At 38.5% G+C, this 17,420-nt stretch overlaps 1 protein-coding gene across 2 annotated transcripts; it reads right to left on the bottom strand.

The window, feature by feature from the left end:
• Positions 1–3,391: 3,391 nt before the first annotated feature.
• Positions 3,392–17,236, bottom strand: LOC111262407 (RNA-binding protein 25). Of its 2 annotated transcripts, none has more exons than XM_022836645.2 (19): positions 17,067–17,236; positions 15,642–15,769; positions 15,251–15,358; positions 14,644–14,759; positions 14,312–14,413; positions 13,861–13,993; positions 13,420–13,548; positions 12,882–12,977; positions 10,181–10,267; positions 9,879–10,042; positions 8,588–8,720; positions 8,168–8,293; positions 7,864–7,982; positions 7,247–7,524; positions 6,772–6,866; positions 6,513–6,566; positions 6,168–6,330; positions 5,608–5,773; positions 3,392–3,687 (listed from the first exon to the last, which is right to left on the bottom strand). In XM_022836645.2, exons 1-19 carry the CDS (start codon positions 17,128–17,130, stop codon positions 3,636–3,638), a joined length of 2,313 nt encoding a protein of 770 aa, XP_022692380.1. In that variant the 5' UTR covers positions 17,131–17,236; the 3' UTR covers positions 3,392–3,635. The 2 variants fall into 2 exon arrangements, with proteins under 2 accessions (XP_022692380.1, XP_022692382.1); XM_022836647.2 differs by having other exon boundaries at positions 17,031–17,218.
• Positions 17,237–17,420: the final 184 nt, after the last annotated feature.

The following is a 17,420-nucleotide window of genomic DNA, read 5'->3' as shown; positions in this document are numbered from 1 at the left end:
AGAACAAGGAAAGGTTCGAGAACTGTGTGAGATCAAAGGACACTTTGAATGTAGGCCGATTGCTGGCCTTAATACATACTTTTACGGCTGCTTTTGATTAACTTCGCATCATTCGTCGGGGATATTAAAGAAATGCGAACCATTCGGATGAGCCTTTCAACACCGCGAACGTAGAGCCAGATTCGGTGGATGTTCGCAGCGGTATTTTAGCCATCCTTAGACCTTGTCTTTATGGACCTATTGATCCTTCAGATATCATTGCGATTGACTTTATAGCAACATTCTTTACAGGTATATGTACTAAAAAACGTTGAAATAAATTGTTCATTTATTAATGCTAGCAACAAGCAAAATACCACACCAAAGGAAACGTCGAAAATATGGACGCCCTTCAAATGCACTGGCTAGGTCATTTTCAGGTGGACAACAGGAAATATGGACTGTGGATGTGAACGAAAGAAATTGAATAGTCCACTATAGTTGAAAGTTCTAATTTCAAGTACGTTTATATATGAGAAGGGCTACATGAAGCCGACGACGGTTCAGCGACTGAATACATCGATGATTAAAGCGATCTGGGGGATGAGTAGAACCTAGTGTGCACAGTCATACAACTAATGGCTCAATTTTCAACTAATAATAAAAGCTATACAAAACCAAGCTTAAACTTTCATACACGAACGAACTGTTTCGTGTTTATTACAATTGTAATTGAACTCTGTGGTTCAATGTACAACAGTAATGTATCTAGACCCATGTAGCTGATACAAAAAAGCCAAACATGTCTGTGTAATGTGACTTTCAGTTGAAAATTGACTACAGGAAATGAAAGAGGTAAAGGGAGGGAGAAGATGACGTTCACAAGTTATGATAACGTCATCAATTAAAGTAATAAATTATTAACTGTCTTATTATTACAGCGAGCGTTATTTACAAATTATATAATAAATATGAACGTTGGAAAAACCGAAGATAAATCCTACCACGTCTAATGATTATGCCGATATGATTCAGCCGTGGCTTTTGTCAGCAATAAGTGGGGGTAGCGGGTGAGGTAACTCTAGACTCCTAGTTTCGTCACCTCTTCGACGAGAGGTGCGGCCGTTCAATCATCTCACTGCCAGCATCACTACGACTGGCGGCAGTAGCGACAGCGGCAATCCCTCCATTTCAAACAGCTACGACGGACAGCGATGAGCTTTAACCATGGATACAACAACACGAACGACAAAGATCCCTCGAACAACTACTGCTATTACTAGCGTAACTTCGGCGATGACGACACCTCTATAATCTTTTTCTTTTTTGGTCCTTTTTTCTCTGTCTTTTCTAGTAGTTCGTCTTCGTTGTTGTCTATCCGCCATTTACTTCGCTTCCCTGTGGCTAAGACAGGCAGCGGCGCAGGCACCAACGTGATCGGTTCGAAAGTCACCACTCATCGATGTCCATACGTCAATGGTATTGGTGTTGCTCTGATGAGTATGAAAGCTTCTGGCTTTCAGTTAAGCGCTGCCTCATCCTACACTTTTGGTTATTTCGAATAGGTGAACCGACTTGTTGTTGTTGTTCAGCGGTGGTCTGCCTACAGATATTGACTTCAGAAACACGAACACCGCGCGTCATGCGGAACGGCCAACGTCGATTTGATATTCACTTCAATGACAGCAACAGCAGGTGAAGTAGCGGCGACATGATGGTGGTGATGCGTCAAATCATCCCTCATTTTCTCACCTCAACTGCGTTAACTGCATCAGCCGCGGTCATCGCAGCTACGACAAATTGAAATCACGCCATAAAGCGTCATCGGTGCTGCTGAAGATAGCGCAAATGCTGATCAAGAGTTAACGGTGAAAAATGAAGATTGTGACTATGTCGATGACGACGCATGATGCTGATGGAAAGTGGCGGTTAAGCCCAAAAAAGGTGGTTAATTCGTTAGCTTAGTGGAGAAACAGGAAGGACAAAAGGAATAAGCTAGTCAATTCACTTCCATACTTTTTTAGGAAACCATGAAAGAGGCGTGAAGTACGAAGGATTGAAGACAATTCGCCTGGCTATAGTCGTTATGTTAAAGTTATGTTAAAATAGATATAACTTACTTGAGGTCCGAGTTGATTAGTGGATGTTGAAATGAATAAGAGCAGTATACCTTTTTGTAGTATGCTGCTGTGATTTAATTGGGACAATTGATTTTTAGCCAAAAGGTATACCTCATCTGCGACGCTTAGGTGCATATTTGACAAGGTTCCTATTATACTAACTGAATAAAATAATCTATTATTATCGTATGACAAACAGAAGTCGCCTTTTAAATGACGTTGGCTTCAACTTGCTTATTCTTCTGATTTAGGTCCATTGGGCTTTCCATATCTTCAAAAGAATCGAGAAGCCATAGATAAACCAAATGTCGTAACGTGGGTAATACGTATATGGCTATCTAGAGGCTGCCAGAGACATAGGAAGAGTGTGTAAACATAAAGGAGAGTAGCTCTAGCACATTAAAAAGTAATCCTAGCCCAACTAGTTTATAGATTATTTAGTTTCAAAGATTTGCTTGCAACAGCCTTGTTCAAACTAATTAAGTATAAGAAAAAATACATAGAAAGGCATAGCCCAAGCTAGTGTTATTTGAGAAGTCTACCGTTTGCACTCATGTAAGTCCAGAATGTTTGTTAAACCCCTAGGTGCGTAATAACTAGGCAAGCACTGACGTTGGCATGTGGCATTTGGCGATGTAGATAATTAAAGAGAAAGGCTTATCTTGTAGTTGGTAATTGAATAAGCAGGTATCATACCTTTTAATTAGCTCTACGATATTTAGGTGATATTAAATCATTAAAATATGTTAAACTTCTCAATACGATGGCGTTTGGCTATGTTTGAATCAATCCTACAACGTAGTGCACCAATGATAGGGGATACAATTTAATGACAATATTGTCGATTTTTTTGGCTAACGTTCCTTGGTTGTTACCCATCATATTGAGAAAGTTTTCTCAAGTCTGATGCCATCTCTCTATAGCGGTCCATCAAAAAGTGCCAATCAAAGGACTTAAAACTTAAATTCAGATGATAATTTTACTGAAAGCTTTGATCAGCAAGAGTTAGTAAATTCGAAATAATTTCCAGACCACCCTAGATAAAAATAGCCTCCCCCGTTCCCGATAACTATGACAGAAAAGGCATTAGTCACTTGTGTGCTTAAACACAACTTCAGCATTAACAGCTTGGACATTCCAGGTCCTTTCGACACTGTTTTTCGTCTGAAGCTTACAAATGACTTTACTTTCTTTCATTTAAATAGACTCTACCTGAGAGTGAATACTTCAACGTTATAATTTTTTAAACAACTTTTCGAATCACTCGCCTTATGGAGCACTAACGACACGGATTTGTTTCCAAGTGAGCTGGCAACTATTAGACGACGATCGTCAATAGATGCTTCGATTTCTTTATTTACACTCTACGTCATAAAGAAGATCCTTATCATTATCGCAATCGAATACGGGATGATAATACTATACATTAGGCATATAAAAATACAGTTCGGCCACTTTCTTCTATGTATGTGTGTATATGTTTGTGTATGTAGATCATGTAGACTGTAATAAACCGATGCGCCGCAAAACAATCGCTCAATTGGTCGATGTTGACGCCGCTAACATGTTGTGTCCGCTGTCAGTATTCCTGAAAAAGAAAAATATTGTGTACTGTAAACAATACGATATTCGCACATTTGTAGATCATACTTATACGATGCTGGTAAGTTTGGTAAGTATTTCAATTAGTGTTTGTTATTTGGTTCCTAGTTTTTTTCAATAAGGCACTGATTAATACTATAGCATTCTCCTATCGTATTCACCCGAGTGAATGATATGATATTTGCTAAACTGACCTGGTCAGGTTTAAAAAAAAGCCCTGTCCTGTTAAAATGGGCGCATGATGATAAATGCTAAATAACATTAAATTGAATGGACACCAGCGTAGTAGACGATGCCTACGCCGTTTCCATAATTCTAACTGATAGCTTAATAGACATCATGCATCATTCTACAACTCGAAAAACTGTTTCGTAAGAAGTACTTCCCAGTCCTCCTGAAGAGTACATTATATTCACTTATTCGCGACAGTGTTTATAGTGGTAGGCGTAAATCTCAAAAATAGACGTGATTTAACTAGTCCTGAACTCCAAATCCAGTGTTTCGCCCTGTTTGCCTCGGTAAAACAGAAAGCCAATAATATTTTGTAGCTGTGTTTAGAACCGTCTATGCCATGGTGTGCTGATCTGGCTTGCAGCATACAGGTTACGACTGTTGCGTCGCATACGAATCACATCAATCGAGTACTCAATAAAGCTGTACGCCATTAATTTACTATTATGCAGATCTTTCGTACGTAAAGACACCGTTTTGGAATCGACTATCTGTATAACCACTGACTACGAAAAAAGCAAAATCTGATGGCAGAAGTCTTCTCTAAGTGAAATTTGAATGCCGAGCTCTCTAAAACACAGCGTTTAGTTACGCTAGGTTACGTGTTACGATAGGTCATCGTGAATATGATAAATATTTTCACCATTGAGATATAGGCATAATATTATACAAGCGTTTTCTGAAACCACATGGAAAATACTGAGGATAAAGTAGAACTTTCCAGCACAATACTTCTTTTGTCTAATTCTTATTTGACATTCTTTAAAAACCTGCGCATGTTATATTGACGCAGCCGCTATGGGTAACGTACTGTAATTGAAAATCACCTTTCAGAACAAAAGCATTGATCTTTACACGTAACACTTCTGGTTAGAATGTCAGTTATTGGCCCATTAGGCAAACGCTATCGAATACGTATACATTTATTTCGAAGGTCAGTGTTCTGGCATACCCAGATCAAATACATTTTATCGGATAGATTGGAGATCTGAAGCAGTTCTGAGAAATAGGTTAGATTTAAGGAAAATAATTTCACCCAAAATGGCTGTACATTTGAATACTATTATCTATTGGTACTACTCACAATATTATTTATAGGTGTTAATCCCTAAAGAGCACAAATATTTACTACCAAAAAATCAGAGGAAGAGGTCTGTTCCGCTAATTCGTATAGCGGATTTAGCGGATATAGAATTAACTGGTACATACATAGATTTTACTACAAACAGTCAGTCTTCTAAAGAAACTATTCCGTATATCATTTCATTTCCAAATTTTACCTATTTTGCAAAAATTTATTGTAGACTTTGCAAAAAGTCGATATTATTTTATCCGCTAGGTCACACACTTCGGGTTGGTCGCGCGTCTCCCTAATTAGACCTTTGTACCTTTTTTAGCAGCACCATTTTGAGCGGTCGTGAAATCACTGGCCAGTTCAGAAATACATATCCTACTGTACTAAAAATAATGAAGTCCAGCTGAAAATTTGTTTATTTAATGATACATACCATCGCTTTATCAGTAAGCATTTTGGCAACGCATCGGGTAGCATGTATATATATGATAATATAATCACAATAACAGATCTTATTGTCATAAATTCACATTTGCTTCCCCAGCGTTAACCATCAGCGAATGCTGGCTGGAGCTAAGGAATCTTCCGACTGAAACTCACAGTTGCATTTTTTTCGCTTCAACTTCGTATATTAGAAGACGCCACATTTTGACTACAAAGTTTTCTGCTTCATCATCCAATACGACAGATACGTCTCCTAGCAGACTAGCTGCGTCTGCGCCGGCCATAATCTTCGAGCAGATAAAGTCGACTAACGTTGCTTCCTCTGTAAAACGCCAAATGTTCGCACGCGATGTTAGAGTCATTTCAACGAGACTGCGTAGATCGCATGTTCATAAGCATTCGAAACTTGTAGCAATCGTACTAATCCCATTCAAGAGATCGAGTCACTTTGCCATAAAATATCAATATTGTTAGTCATTGCTGACAATTGGCGCTAGGTGTAAAAAACTGAATGTGGATACACTCAGTATCAGTATAAATGTAAAAGCAAGACAAATACGTTTGGTTGGAAATTGTGCTAAACTAGACTATAATTATTACTATAATTACAATTTTCATGGGAGACAATGAGGTCCAGATTTAAGTTGAACGATTTTGGGTGTGGTATAATAATGAAATTATATAACTCTGCGTGCAACAATTTTTGATAATCTCACCGTCTCCAATATACTCGATGACTTTTTTATTAACCCAGGGACGCACTCGCTTCACCATAAGAGCTTCGTCAACGAGTGAGCGGTCTAAAGCATAAGCAAACAACTCATCTCGATTTGAAGGAATTTTCTCTACAAGGAATTTCATATGGCGACGCTTATCCTCCTATACAGCAGAAAAGGACAAAATTAAAACATATCAGCACAACTTAAACGAAAATATAGCTTCGAGCTTCAATTTATACCTAATCGTCTCACATTCTTTATTTGTAACGTTTTTGGTATTCAGGATGGATCAACTTGTTAGACAGCAAATCAGTATTGCTCTAATGAATTGTAAATTAATACCTTGCTTCGTTCCTTGGCCTCTTTTTGCTCTCTAGCCAGACGCTCGTCTTCCTTCTGCGGCGTTGAATGTTAATCCGTCGGACAACCGTCATCCCAGATGACGGCCATGAAAGTAGACGCATAAGTAAAATAACTATAATGAAACGATCTAGCCAACAAGCTTGAAAATATATAAAAGCTAAAAGTTCACATTAAGTGATAGGGCAGTTTTTTTGCTATTTGTTGTTTTAAATATGCTCGTAAGATACAACACAGATACCTGTAGAGGGTCCTGAGAGTTCAGATTCGAGTTCTTGCTGAACTTTCTGCTAACAGCTGGGCTATTATCCCCGTCGACAACGTCTTCACCGGTACCTGGATCGTGATCACGATCAGTTGAAAAAATACAGCGTAGAATTTAAGCACACAACTTAATTCAAGCATTTTTCGATTCGTCGCCTGCAATTTAGCTAGCAATTTAATTTGAATATCTAATTATAGTTGCATACATGCTAAAGTTTTCAGAACACCGCGTACGATATTCCCTGTTTTTGCCATTAAGCAGAAAATTCCACAACCATTAGTTCTATGCTTTCTATCTGTAAGTTGGCCGTAAGAACGTAAGTGCTTACCAGAACTTCCTGAAAGCCTTTTAAAATGCTTCCTGTCCATGCGTTGGTTGAATCTATATATATATATATATATATATGTTCATTTAATTATTTTAGAAATAATTAAAAAGCAGTGATACACACCATGAGCTGACGTATCATCCATTCCTCTGCTGGTGTCGTCCTGAAGCTGGACAACGTCGCTAGTCATCTTTCCAATAGGATGATCAGCACTATCACTAATTACGATCACATTAGTGGAGTTATTTTGTTGCTGATGTTGTTGCTGCCGCCGAAGAGCCTCACGCTCGGGATCGGGATGTCCCTCTTCGGCTAACCTTCGCTTCAATTCGTCTAACTCCTCACGTTCACGCTGTCGATCCCGCTGATCCCATTCTGCTTCGCGCGCACGTTCGCGCACCCTGATATAATGCATGATAGATACTATTATTATGTACCATACGTATAAGCTGTCATCATCACTTTAAGCCATGCCAGGACTGGCATAAATTTAGTCGGCGTGTGAAAACAGCTGTTTCGTAATGAAGCCTTTGTTCACACATTTTGTAAAATAATTTCTAACAAACGTACGAATTACATTGTGTGTACAATTCTGGAAAGTCGGAAGGAAAAGAACTGTTTGCTGAAGAAGCATAGAAGAAACGCTTTCTACTTCAGCAAACGTAGCTTTGACGAAATAGAGCTTATTTGTGGTCGACTCAGTTGTTCTATCTATATAAAACAAAGATAGCCACAAAAACCTTCGTTGTAGTGAGGAACCAGAATAGAATTTCACATCGTCTCGTTCGTCGTCATAATCTTCAAAGAACTCGCGCAGCCTCTTTGCCTCACGCTGCTCTTCAGCTATACGTTCCTCTTCCTGCCAAATCAAATAATCAATCGATTTGAGTTTATGATGTTTCTCGATTTAAAAATCATCGATAATATTCCTTAAAAGACCAACTTTAAATTCGAGCAGAACAATAACAGCACACATAAATGATACATTTGCTGTTGTTGCTGGTGCATCTTTTATTACAAATAAAACTTTTGTTGCGTTCATACTTTTTCTCGGTCCTTCGCATACTCTTTTGCCCGGCGCTTCTCTCGCGCTTCCCAATTTTTAAGGTGTTCCTGATAATTGGCCTCCTTCTCACGTAAGCGTTTTTCGTGACGACGACGCTCGTAAACCTACAAACCGCAGCAGAATCGTAACGGGATTCTGGTTAGTAGCCGAATTGCACAATATGACATTCAATTTAAATATTCATGTTCACTTCAACTAATAAATAGATAATCGCCTACTATGTAGTACCGCGTAATTTTCGCTATTATTATAGCAAATTCTTAAAACTATTAGCTTGGATAGAAATTATTAATATTAAATTGTGAATAGAAGAAATTGATATTGGTGTAAGAATGAAAGAGGTTATGCAATTGTTCTTATCTATGTGCACTTTAAACAAGAGAAAACCAAAAACTCGCCTCTTCATCATCAGTGTCATCGTTGGCTCCGCTAGTTGCGTTGTTTTTCTTCTCCTCTCGTCGCTTCTCCCGTTCCATTCGAGCGATTTCACGTTCCCGCTCTTTCGCCTTTTCGCGCAATTCTTTTTGGTACCTGTGACAAATGAACAACGCAATTTGGGTTTAATCTTTCTTTAAAAATTTCCAAATTTCAATACTAGTGTGTATAACCACCTTACACGTCTTCGCCTGCGGCGCGGTGCTCCCAATGTGAAGTTCTTTCGATGAAAGACGCAAGTGCGAGCGCGTTGTATTCGTGTTCTTATGGTGTGATGGTAACACCAGGGTCACTTAAGATTATCAAGTAATAGGTAAACTGGCTCAATTTGTTGGCTTGTCGCTAAGCGACCTTTTCGACATCTTCCGTCAGTCGTTAAATGCAATATATCCCGATGAAATTAATGACAGTTGTCGTGTATGTGTCACGGCGGGAGACCACTTGTACCCATGATTGAAAGTCACCTCAGTTATATTGCATGTATTACAAACACCAAGTCCGCCGCAGTAGAACGAATGGGAAACCTTTTAATTTAAAACAAGAAGCGATTATTCAAAAATGAAGGAAGAAGCTCTTATTCAGAAATTTGCAGCAGATTTCTATAAAAACATCACTGATTCCATGAAACAATTTTGGATTATATTAAAAAAGTGACGGCTCGAAGAGCATGTCCGAGGCACTATGCCACCCGCAGCTGGTTTTAAACCGTGACCTGCAACCCTCTGATGAGAAAAGGTGACTCGAGCAACTTTCTGAACAAAAGTAGGATACTGAATAACATTTTCGTAACTAAAAAGTAGCTCAACATATTAAACCTCCCACTTCTTCCAACTGTAACCACAGAAAAAATTCCAATCGTATTTTAAGTTGAAAGACTCTTCGATACTGCAGGGCTCAGAAAGAGAATTTTCAATATAGTCTGAAGCCACTTTTAAAGCTCTAATTGAAAAAAATTAGATCATTAACACATTTATGATATGTGAACAGCTCATTTACCACCCGCTGCACTAGTAGTAGGCTGAAGGAACTGGGCTCATTTGAACGACAGCTTTAGAAAACTCTGAAGGGATTGCACAGGGCGCACTGCTATCAGTTACGAGCTGGTCAATATATTTATATTCTCATTGTGGTAGAACATACCCTTGTTACTACGATAATAATCATCGCTACTATTATTTAAAAAATAGAAAAACAGCTTTAATGACCTCTTCCAGCCTGAAACGAGAACAGTTTAAGCAATTAATCTCTACATACCTTTCATCGGGGTCTTCGACCGGCGTCCGTTGAGCTTTCCGTTCTCTGTCGCGATCTCGTTCCCGGTCGCGCTCCCTTTCCCGTTCACGTTCACCTGACCGGCGTCGTTCCCTTTCACGGTTACTGTCTGGACTCCGACGCGGTGATCGAGCACTTCGTGGACTCTGCAGCGAAAAATTACACATCCAGGGCAGACGCGGATAACACGTGTGTTAGAAATCGAACAAACTGCAACACAAGCGTCCAAAGCGGACAGAAAATCCTGAACCTGCTAATAGACCATAGTAATAAAGATTTCTCACCCGGCTTCGTCGACGTGGGGACCGCTTACTACTGCTGCGCGTCTTTTCATCTCGACGTGTGCTATTCGGTGCTGGCTCTTCCTTGTTCTGAAATGTTATTGATAACTGCGTTATTAATCTGAACGCAGTATATTATATCACAACAGAACTGTCGTAACCCAATCTGATTAGCTAATTACGTCGAGACTATGGGGGAAACCTCATGTGGCCAATAAAGAGAGCATCAGATTTTTGTGACCGCTGCGCCAATGCGTGCTATAATTTCAATTTTTTTTTTCTGTGATATGCGTTAAAACGACCAGCTTGGTCAAAAAATAGAACTTGGATAAAGCTCGTAAGCGAAACCTCACAAAGTTCGCTGGTAATTCAATATACACTATCGCTAACAGATACTTAGCATAAGTCTCCTATAACAGCAAAAAGCAATGATATCCTACGAAACAATCAATCTGACTGACCGACCGATATGTCATAACATTTAACAAATATTAATATCAATAATGAGATTTTTCATTATTTCCCGCAGAAGCTGCAAAATGATTTCGAATATACACAAAGCCGACAGCGGGAAGTTAGAATTCAAGCAGAAAAGCATTCCAAATATATACTAAATCAAGTACACTGTCAGACATGCGAAGTCATACCTCATGTGCAACTATTAAAAATACGGGGTGATGAGAAATAAGCATACACTACTCAACGTCTTGCGAGAAATTTGATACTGCTATGCAAAAAACACTCCTACCAAAAAAAACATGCAATAGGAATGTGGGGAGATGGTTTAGAACACAATCAAGGAGATCAAACACATTTCTGTAAAACTTGTTGATGGTTTTCACCGCCGCCGCTATCACCACCACCACCGTTACGGAGAGTATATGCCGAAAGCTAAACAAAGATGGGGGGCGAACTTAGATCGCCGCCGCCGAATCCGCCTCTGGTTCCCGTTTTGCCACATTTGAACACACTACCAGCACCATCAGCACACAAACCCCACAACTTCGAACCTGCAGATGCTTTTCCAGATTACTTGACATCGGTTCGCTGAGCATCGACGGTTTTTCGAGCAAGATTTCCATCTTAGATTTCGTTTCTGACCGGGATGCTAATACTGACTCACGCTTGCTTTTCGGATGTGGTTGGTATAGTTGTTGCCTCATAATGTTCGAGGATCCAGGTGCAGGTTCAGGTGAAAGCTCCGGTAGACCACGAAGTTCAGCGATAACGGGAAATGCAATTCGATCACGAAAAAGGCCAATAGATTGGATCGAGATGCTCGCAGGTGGTACGGTTCCGCTAGTACGGGCAACCCGGCGGCGCACACGTTGGGCAAATGATTCTAATACCCAAATGGTTGTATCATCATATTGTGCTCATGTGTTTTAGACCAAATACTTATATGTACCCATTAGAGATAACCGTCGACGTAACTACTTCATATTGCTGTAACAGACCTGTTGATGAAGTTTTGTGACATGATATATGAAATGTCTTCAACAAAATTATCAATTAAAATTACTCCGCCACAACAAGTGACTTCATTGCAAGTTGCGAAGGAAATGTTTGTTCCATAAATAAGCATGGTTTTGTTTCAGTCTCTTAAACACTACATTTTTTGTTCTTCTTTTTTAATTTCACATTAGTAAAATGAAAAGCCTAATATACTGATCTGCTAATAATCTAATATACTAAACTAATCATTGTAATGGGCTTTATGCAAATTATAACACACTGAAGGTCTAACTTTTGTGGGTCACGTCCATTAGTACAAGAAGTTATATGCAAGAGCATATGAATTTTTACGAAGAATAAATCACTGGGCCTAAGCATAATAAATAAGTCATCAAATGCATTTCTCCAGGTAAAAAGCATATAAATACAAGAAACCTAACTAAATAGATAGAGCAGCTGTAATAGGTAGACAACGGCGGATAAATAATGGCTATTATAAACTAAATTACATTTTAGGCCATTTGTAGCGTCTATAGAGAAGGGACGCAAGCGAAAGAGCGAGAAGGAAATAAACAGAAGTTAGCGAATAGATATAAGCCGTGCCTCAGTACAAGTCGTCCTTGATTACACACAAAACACACGCCGTTGATCAAACCCTCTTCCTTGCTGTATTCATTCATATCCATTCCCATAAGCACATCATCTACTCACCCCATGAACATATCGGCAGGTCAACATCAGGACTAATCGGCTATTCGCGGTGAACAATAATCAAAACAACATCGCGAGAGACAAAGATAATAATGACAAAACGGAAATTGACAATCGTCATTCGGCGACAATATTAATGAAGCCGCTTAGCATGAAAGTATACTGTTGTGGTTTTCCAAATTGAAGAAATTCACGCAAATCGTGCAAAAACAGATTTACAAATCTCTCTATACCACGCAGAATTGTGCAGCACGGTGTTGTATTAGTATAATGAACACAAAAATTTACAGTCTACCAGTACAATTGTATCATAGATCAAATGCTTAGATCAACTTATTGCTTACAAATTAGTATTATTTATGATGATGCGTACATTCTTAGGGCATTGTGGACTTTGCATATAAACACAATGGTGCACAATAGCGCGGTATATATTCGATTATACATTGCATTTATTTATTTATCATATTTACTTATGAGCAAAAACGAAATGCCAAAGTGTGCACTTGGTCTAACTTTCTAATCATTATCTACTTACCATGTGAGTATCGCGGAATTTGTCGATTTCACGAGTGATGAGACTCTTTTTATCCTCATCCAACTTTTTCATGTGCTCCATTGCATCCAATAATACCTGAGGAATAGAGAAAGAAGGAAAATTATCGGTACTGCATGCTGCACTATGTAAGGCGTAAAAAGACTATTTTACGTGAAAAATTATTTTAAGAATTGAAAGCCTCAAGTACATTACAAGGAATGTAGCGAATATTTTAATATAATAATAATAATTTAAGAATATTCGCATCATTTGTGTGGTTCATATTGCTTTTTCATATTTATATGATCCGGTTTGTCTTTTTGAGGTTATTATACCGCAATTATTATACCGCAGAAGATGGAGTGTGAAAATTAAAACAGAGTTCCTAATCTCTTTTTCCAAATATTTTGTATAAGTAAAAAGAAAATTAGCACATACTAAAGCAATCTCAAAATACGTTTTTAAAAAACATTAGATGAGTCTCAAACCGCGTTATATTGTTATGGCCAGTGCAACAGTTTGCAGTGTAAATTGGTACCTTTTCATGAGCCTTCCGACGTTCCTTGCTAGCTTCGCTCTCCTTCGACTCCTTGTCACGTGTGCTCTTTAGTTCCGAGGCGTGCACCCGCATCAGCTGCTGAATTTGCTCCATAACTTCCCGATCAGTCTGCATTTTTACAGCACGTTCGTACAACTTGTCATGTTAACAAATGCCTTTATGTATGTTGCTTCATACCTAGAACAGATAGCTGACATAGAGGAGCTGAATGCTCAACAGTACTCGCTGGTACGAACTCTTTACACACCAGATACACGACATGTTAGAGTAACGAAATCATGTATAATTAGTTTTACATTCTTAGAATTGAAATGTTATAAAAATGTTAACACTTAGCGTCATTTAGAGAAAAAAAAACTGCGGAAGAGGAAGCTGTAAATCTAGCTTTAAAAGCCCTTATAGCAAATTTGCGTTTTTAACCTGTTTGCAAAAGTCGTCATAATCTTGCCGTTGCTCGCGCTGTTCGGCCTCATGCTTTGCCAGCATGTCCTTCGTTTTCGTTTCAGCTTTGACCAGTAGCTGCTTATCACCGATCTCTAAGCCATTCAGCAACCTGCAACTCATTGACAGCCGACACATCACACAGATGTAAGTGCATGTATTACAAGAATAAAAATAACCAGTTAACAAACTAGGTTCAACTTAGTGTGTAAATTTTCTTTTTGACTATTAACAATATCACTAGGTATCGGTTAGAGAGGTGAAATTACTGAAAAAAAAAAATAGGAGTTTAGATAGAAAAAGAGATCTGTTTGTCCAAGTATTGCTCTTTCAATTCACATTAAATACATTATGGCTGCTTTTGTAGAGCAGCGTAATCATTGTATTTTTTTGGTACATCAAACACATTTGCCCTCCTAAGAACCCTAACCTGATTGCTCGAATAGCAGCGTCAGGTTCCGCGTAATCACAAAATCCAAAAGCTTGAAGAATGTTATTTGCTCCATGTGCGCGTTTCCAATTGGCGATGAACCTGAAGACGATATGACGGAGAACCATAAGAATATTAAAATCCCAGGTTAGAAAATAAATAGTGTTTCTTGCACGCATAATTATAAAGTCCAACTGATTAAAAACATCTAGATGCTTGGTGTGCCGATAGATACTATTGTCTTCCATAGTGTATATAGACGGCATACTATATAGTGAAACCGCTTCGCTAAAATTTTCTTGAGATTATTAAAAATTGGCCCATTTACTTACCCGCACTTGGCCAAAACGGCGCGAACTAGCCCGTCAGTTGCACGTTCCGTTATATTGCCTACAAAAACGGTGATCGTTTGGTTTTTATCATCGGCTGGCTGTTGCCCGGACGATGACTGTAATATTTAAAAGTATGCTCTCATTAGTGTCGGGTCATTATTCGAGCCAACACAAATTCGCCATTGAAAACTGTGCACAATTCTTAACAATAACTATGCAACGGTTATATGTAGGATTTGTAATAGTAAATGATACGCTATAAGTGGTACATTTACGTGTCACAAGGCACAGCGCGTAATAAAGATAACCGACCACGAAAATATTTCGTTACAAAATAATTGAATGATTCGAAGTGAATATAGAATAGGTCTATTTTAGAAGAAAACTTAACACTGTGTTAACATTGATTGTATTAAAGAGATGCTAACGATGATTGGTTAGGTTGGGTACATATCCATGACAAGGCTAGACTTCCTCTGTGTTCACTTACGATGAAAGCCACATCATTAACTAATTTCCTACCAACATGTAGAATTCCTCTTAAAAATTGCAAAGCGATTGATATGAAATATAAATATAAAAGATATGCGTTAGAATTAAATTTCACCTTTGATGAGTTTTTAGGGAATTGAGGTCGAGGAGGTCTTCGTTCTGGAGGGTGAGGAGGCATCGGTGGCATACCCATAGGATTGGGGACTCCAACTACAGGAACCACCTAACCGTACGCATAAAACCGAGGAAAGAACATCACACCGATATTACTAACGTTTGGGACCCTTAAGTAATTCACTGTTACCAGAAATAGAAGTTTCAAAAATTTTTAGTAACCACTACCCTAAACTCAAGGCGCACTTCTAGCCTTAGCAAACTTAGACAGATTTTTCGTCGTTATAATTCTTCCACATAAATATACATCCACGAGGTTTTGGACAAGAATCATACCTATGCGATAGGTAAAAATACAGTTATGTAATGACCAACGCTAAGATTCAAATTACCCCTGGTGGCATAACTTGAAGACCTAGAACAGGCCGCGGCATGAATCCTGGCGCGCTCAGAAGGGGCAAACCCCCTATAGGCGTTCCACGTGGACCTGGAAAAGCCATAGCCAGATAGCGAATAGAGACTGGAACCAGACGTAACACAAAAACAATTAAAGACCCGTTTTTAGATGTTTATAATCCACCCAAATTTAATTAACAAATTAGCGAATTAGCTTAGTTACTTTGACTATAAGAAACGCATTAACATAGTCAACCTATAATCTAAGCCCATAATTAAACTAAGTTAGTATTAAGAATTACAAATTAAATATATTCAGGTCAATACCTTTAGAACATAAACGTAAATAAACAGAAAAAGATAGTATCGATGTCAAGCTATTAACGTTCTTAGCCTCACAAACAGAAATGCGTTTTCAGATACGCTTCTTCCATTTTATTTTTAACGAATTTGTAATCAGAAGCATCTCAAAAAGTACTTTTGTAAAATCAAACTATTACAAATAAACAAATACTGACATTGTTTCTTTGTTTAGTGCTTTGTGCCAACCCAAGCCGTCACATTAAAGTGAGTGGCTTTTGTTAAGCAACCGCAAATTATATATAGATTGTTATCTCAATTTGGGTGGTCAGAAAACAGAACTATTTTACTGAATAAAAGATCTTACACAAACGTTATTGTTCACCGCAATAGGGATTTTTTTTGAAATAGTACACTTTTTGAAAACAATAAATTAAGAATAAAGAACCTTTCAAAACCGATAATACAAGCATCTAGTACCGCCAACATCCGTTGGAACCATCAGAATCGATTTCCAGCGCGTTATGCACTAGTTGTTTATAATTAGTTGATTGACATTAAAAAAACACCCGCCTAATGTGCTTTTGTGGGGGTTACTAAGCCAATATGTAATCTATACGGAACCGACTAATGTGAATGGTATGAATGTATCACTAAAAAAGTAAAAGACAACTGTCATGTGTTTATCTCTAGTTTGACGCTACCCAGGAAATACCAGGAATTGCTTAGGCGTCCCGCCTAAAACTGTACATCGCGGAGGTATTCCCTGGAGAGAACAGGATGAAAACCAATTAGCACTTGTGTTTGAATGATTGGCATGTGGAGGTTTGAGACACTAAATACCCAATAAGAAACAATGAAAAAAGTTGAGCGCACATTTAGATAAAAAGAAACTAATGACTATAACATAGCAATGATGCACTTGAAATCAATTGGAAGCGTCTCTGAAAATTGTATTCAAAAAAGTTTGTGGCCTCGCATTACTTCATAGCCTAATACATAACAACATCGAATCGCAAAAACATTTCAAGATTTCAAATCAGTTGAAATCTGGGGCTTATATGGGCGTACGTTATAATACGTACTTGCTATGTGCTGAAATTACAAGGAGTCAAACTCACTCAAACGCGTCCTAATTCTAACAACATCCAATAGTGCACAGTTTGTTTTCAATTTACATTTCATACATAGAATGGAAATCGCTCGACACGCCACAGAATTAATCACAGGGTACAGAACCGAATCAGGTAACGTATGGCTTCACCGGAGCCCACAGACACAATTGCCGACGTTCCAAACCAAGCATAAACATTTCGTTCTAAACAAAAGACCCTCTCTTGCGCTAATGCAATGTCCCACGAATGGTTTGCTGACTAAAACAACGAAGCAGACAGTGAGCAAATCTTTATCGCGCGCTTTTTTGAAACAGGGCATTAAAATTAATGAACATGTTTTTCATCAATCTACTTGTCCAG

The sequence above is a fragment of the Varroa jacobsoni genome, unplaced genomic scaffold (assembly GCF_002532875.2).
Source record: "Varroa jacobsoni isolate VJ856 unplaced genomic scaffold, vjacob_1.0 scaffold_659, whole genome shotgun sequence".
NCBI lineage: Eukaryota > Metazoa > Arthropoda > Arachnida > Mesostigmata > Varroidae > Varroa > Varroa jacobsoni.
Note: the sequence above shows the minus strand (reverse complement) of the source record. Positions and strands in the feature narration are given on the sequence as shown.

Bases quoted from the DNA above. Each gene is read 5' to 3' on its own strand.
- LOC111262407 (XM_022836645.2), bottom strand. From the start codon at position 17,130: ATGAAATGTAAATTGAAAACAAACTGTGCACTATTGGATGTTGTTAGA. The intron at 10,043-10,180 runs GTGAGAAATCTT...TTTTCGCTGCAG, and splicing joins CCCCACGTCGACGAAGCCGG to AGTCCACGAAGTGCTCGATC. The intron at 3,688-5,607 runs GTGAGTTTCAGT...TTTCTTTTTCAG, and splicing joins GAAGCGAAAAAAATGCAACT to GAATACTGACAGCGGACACA.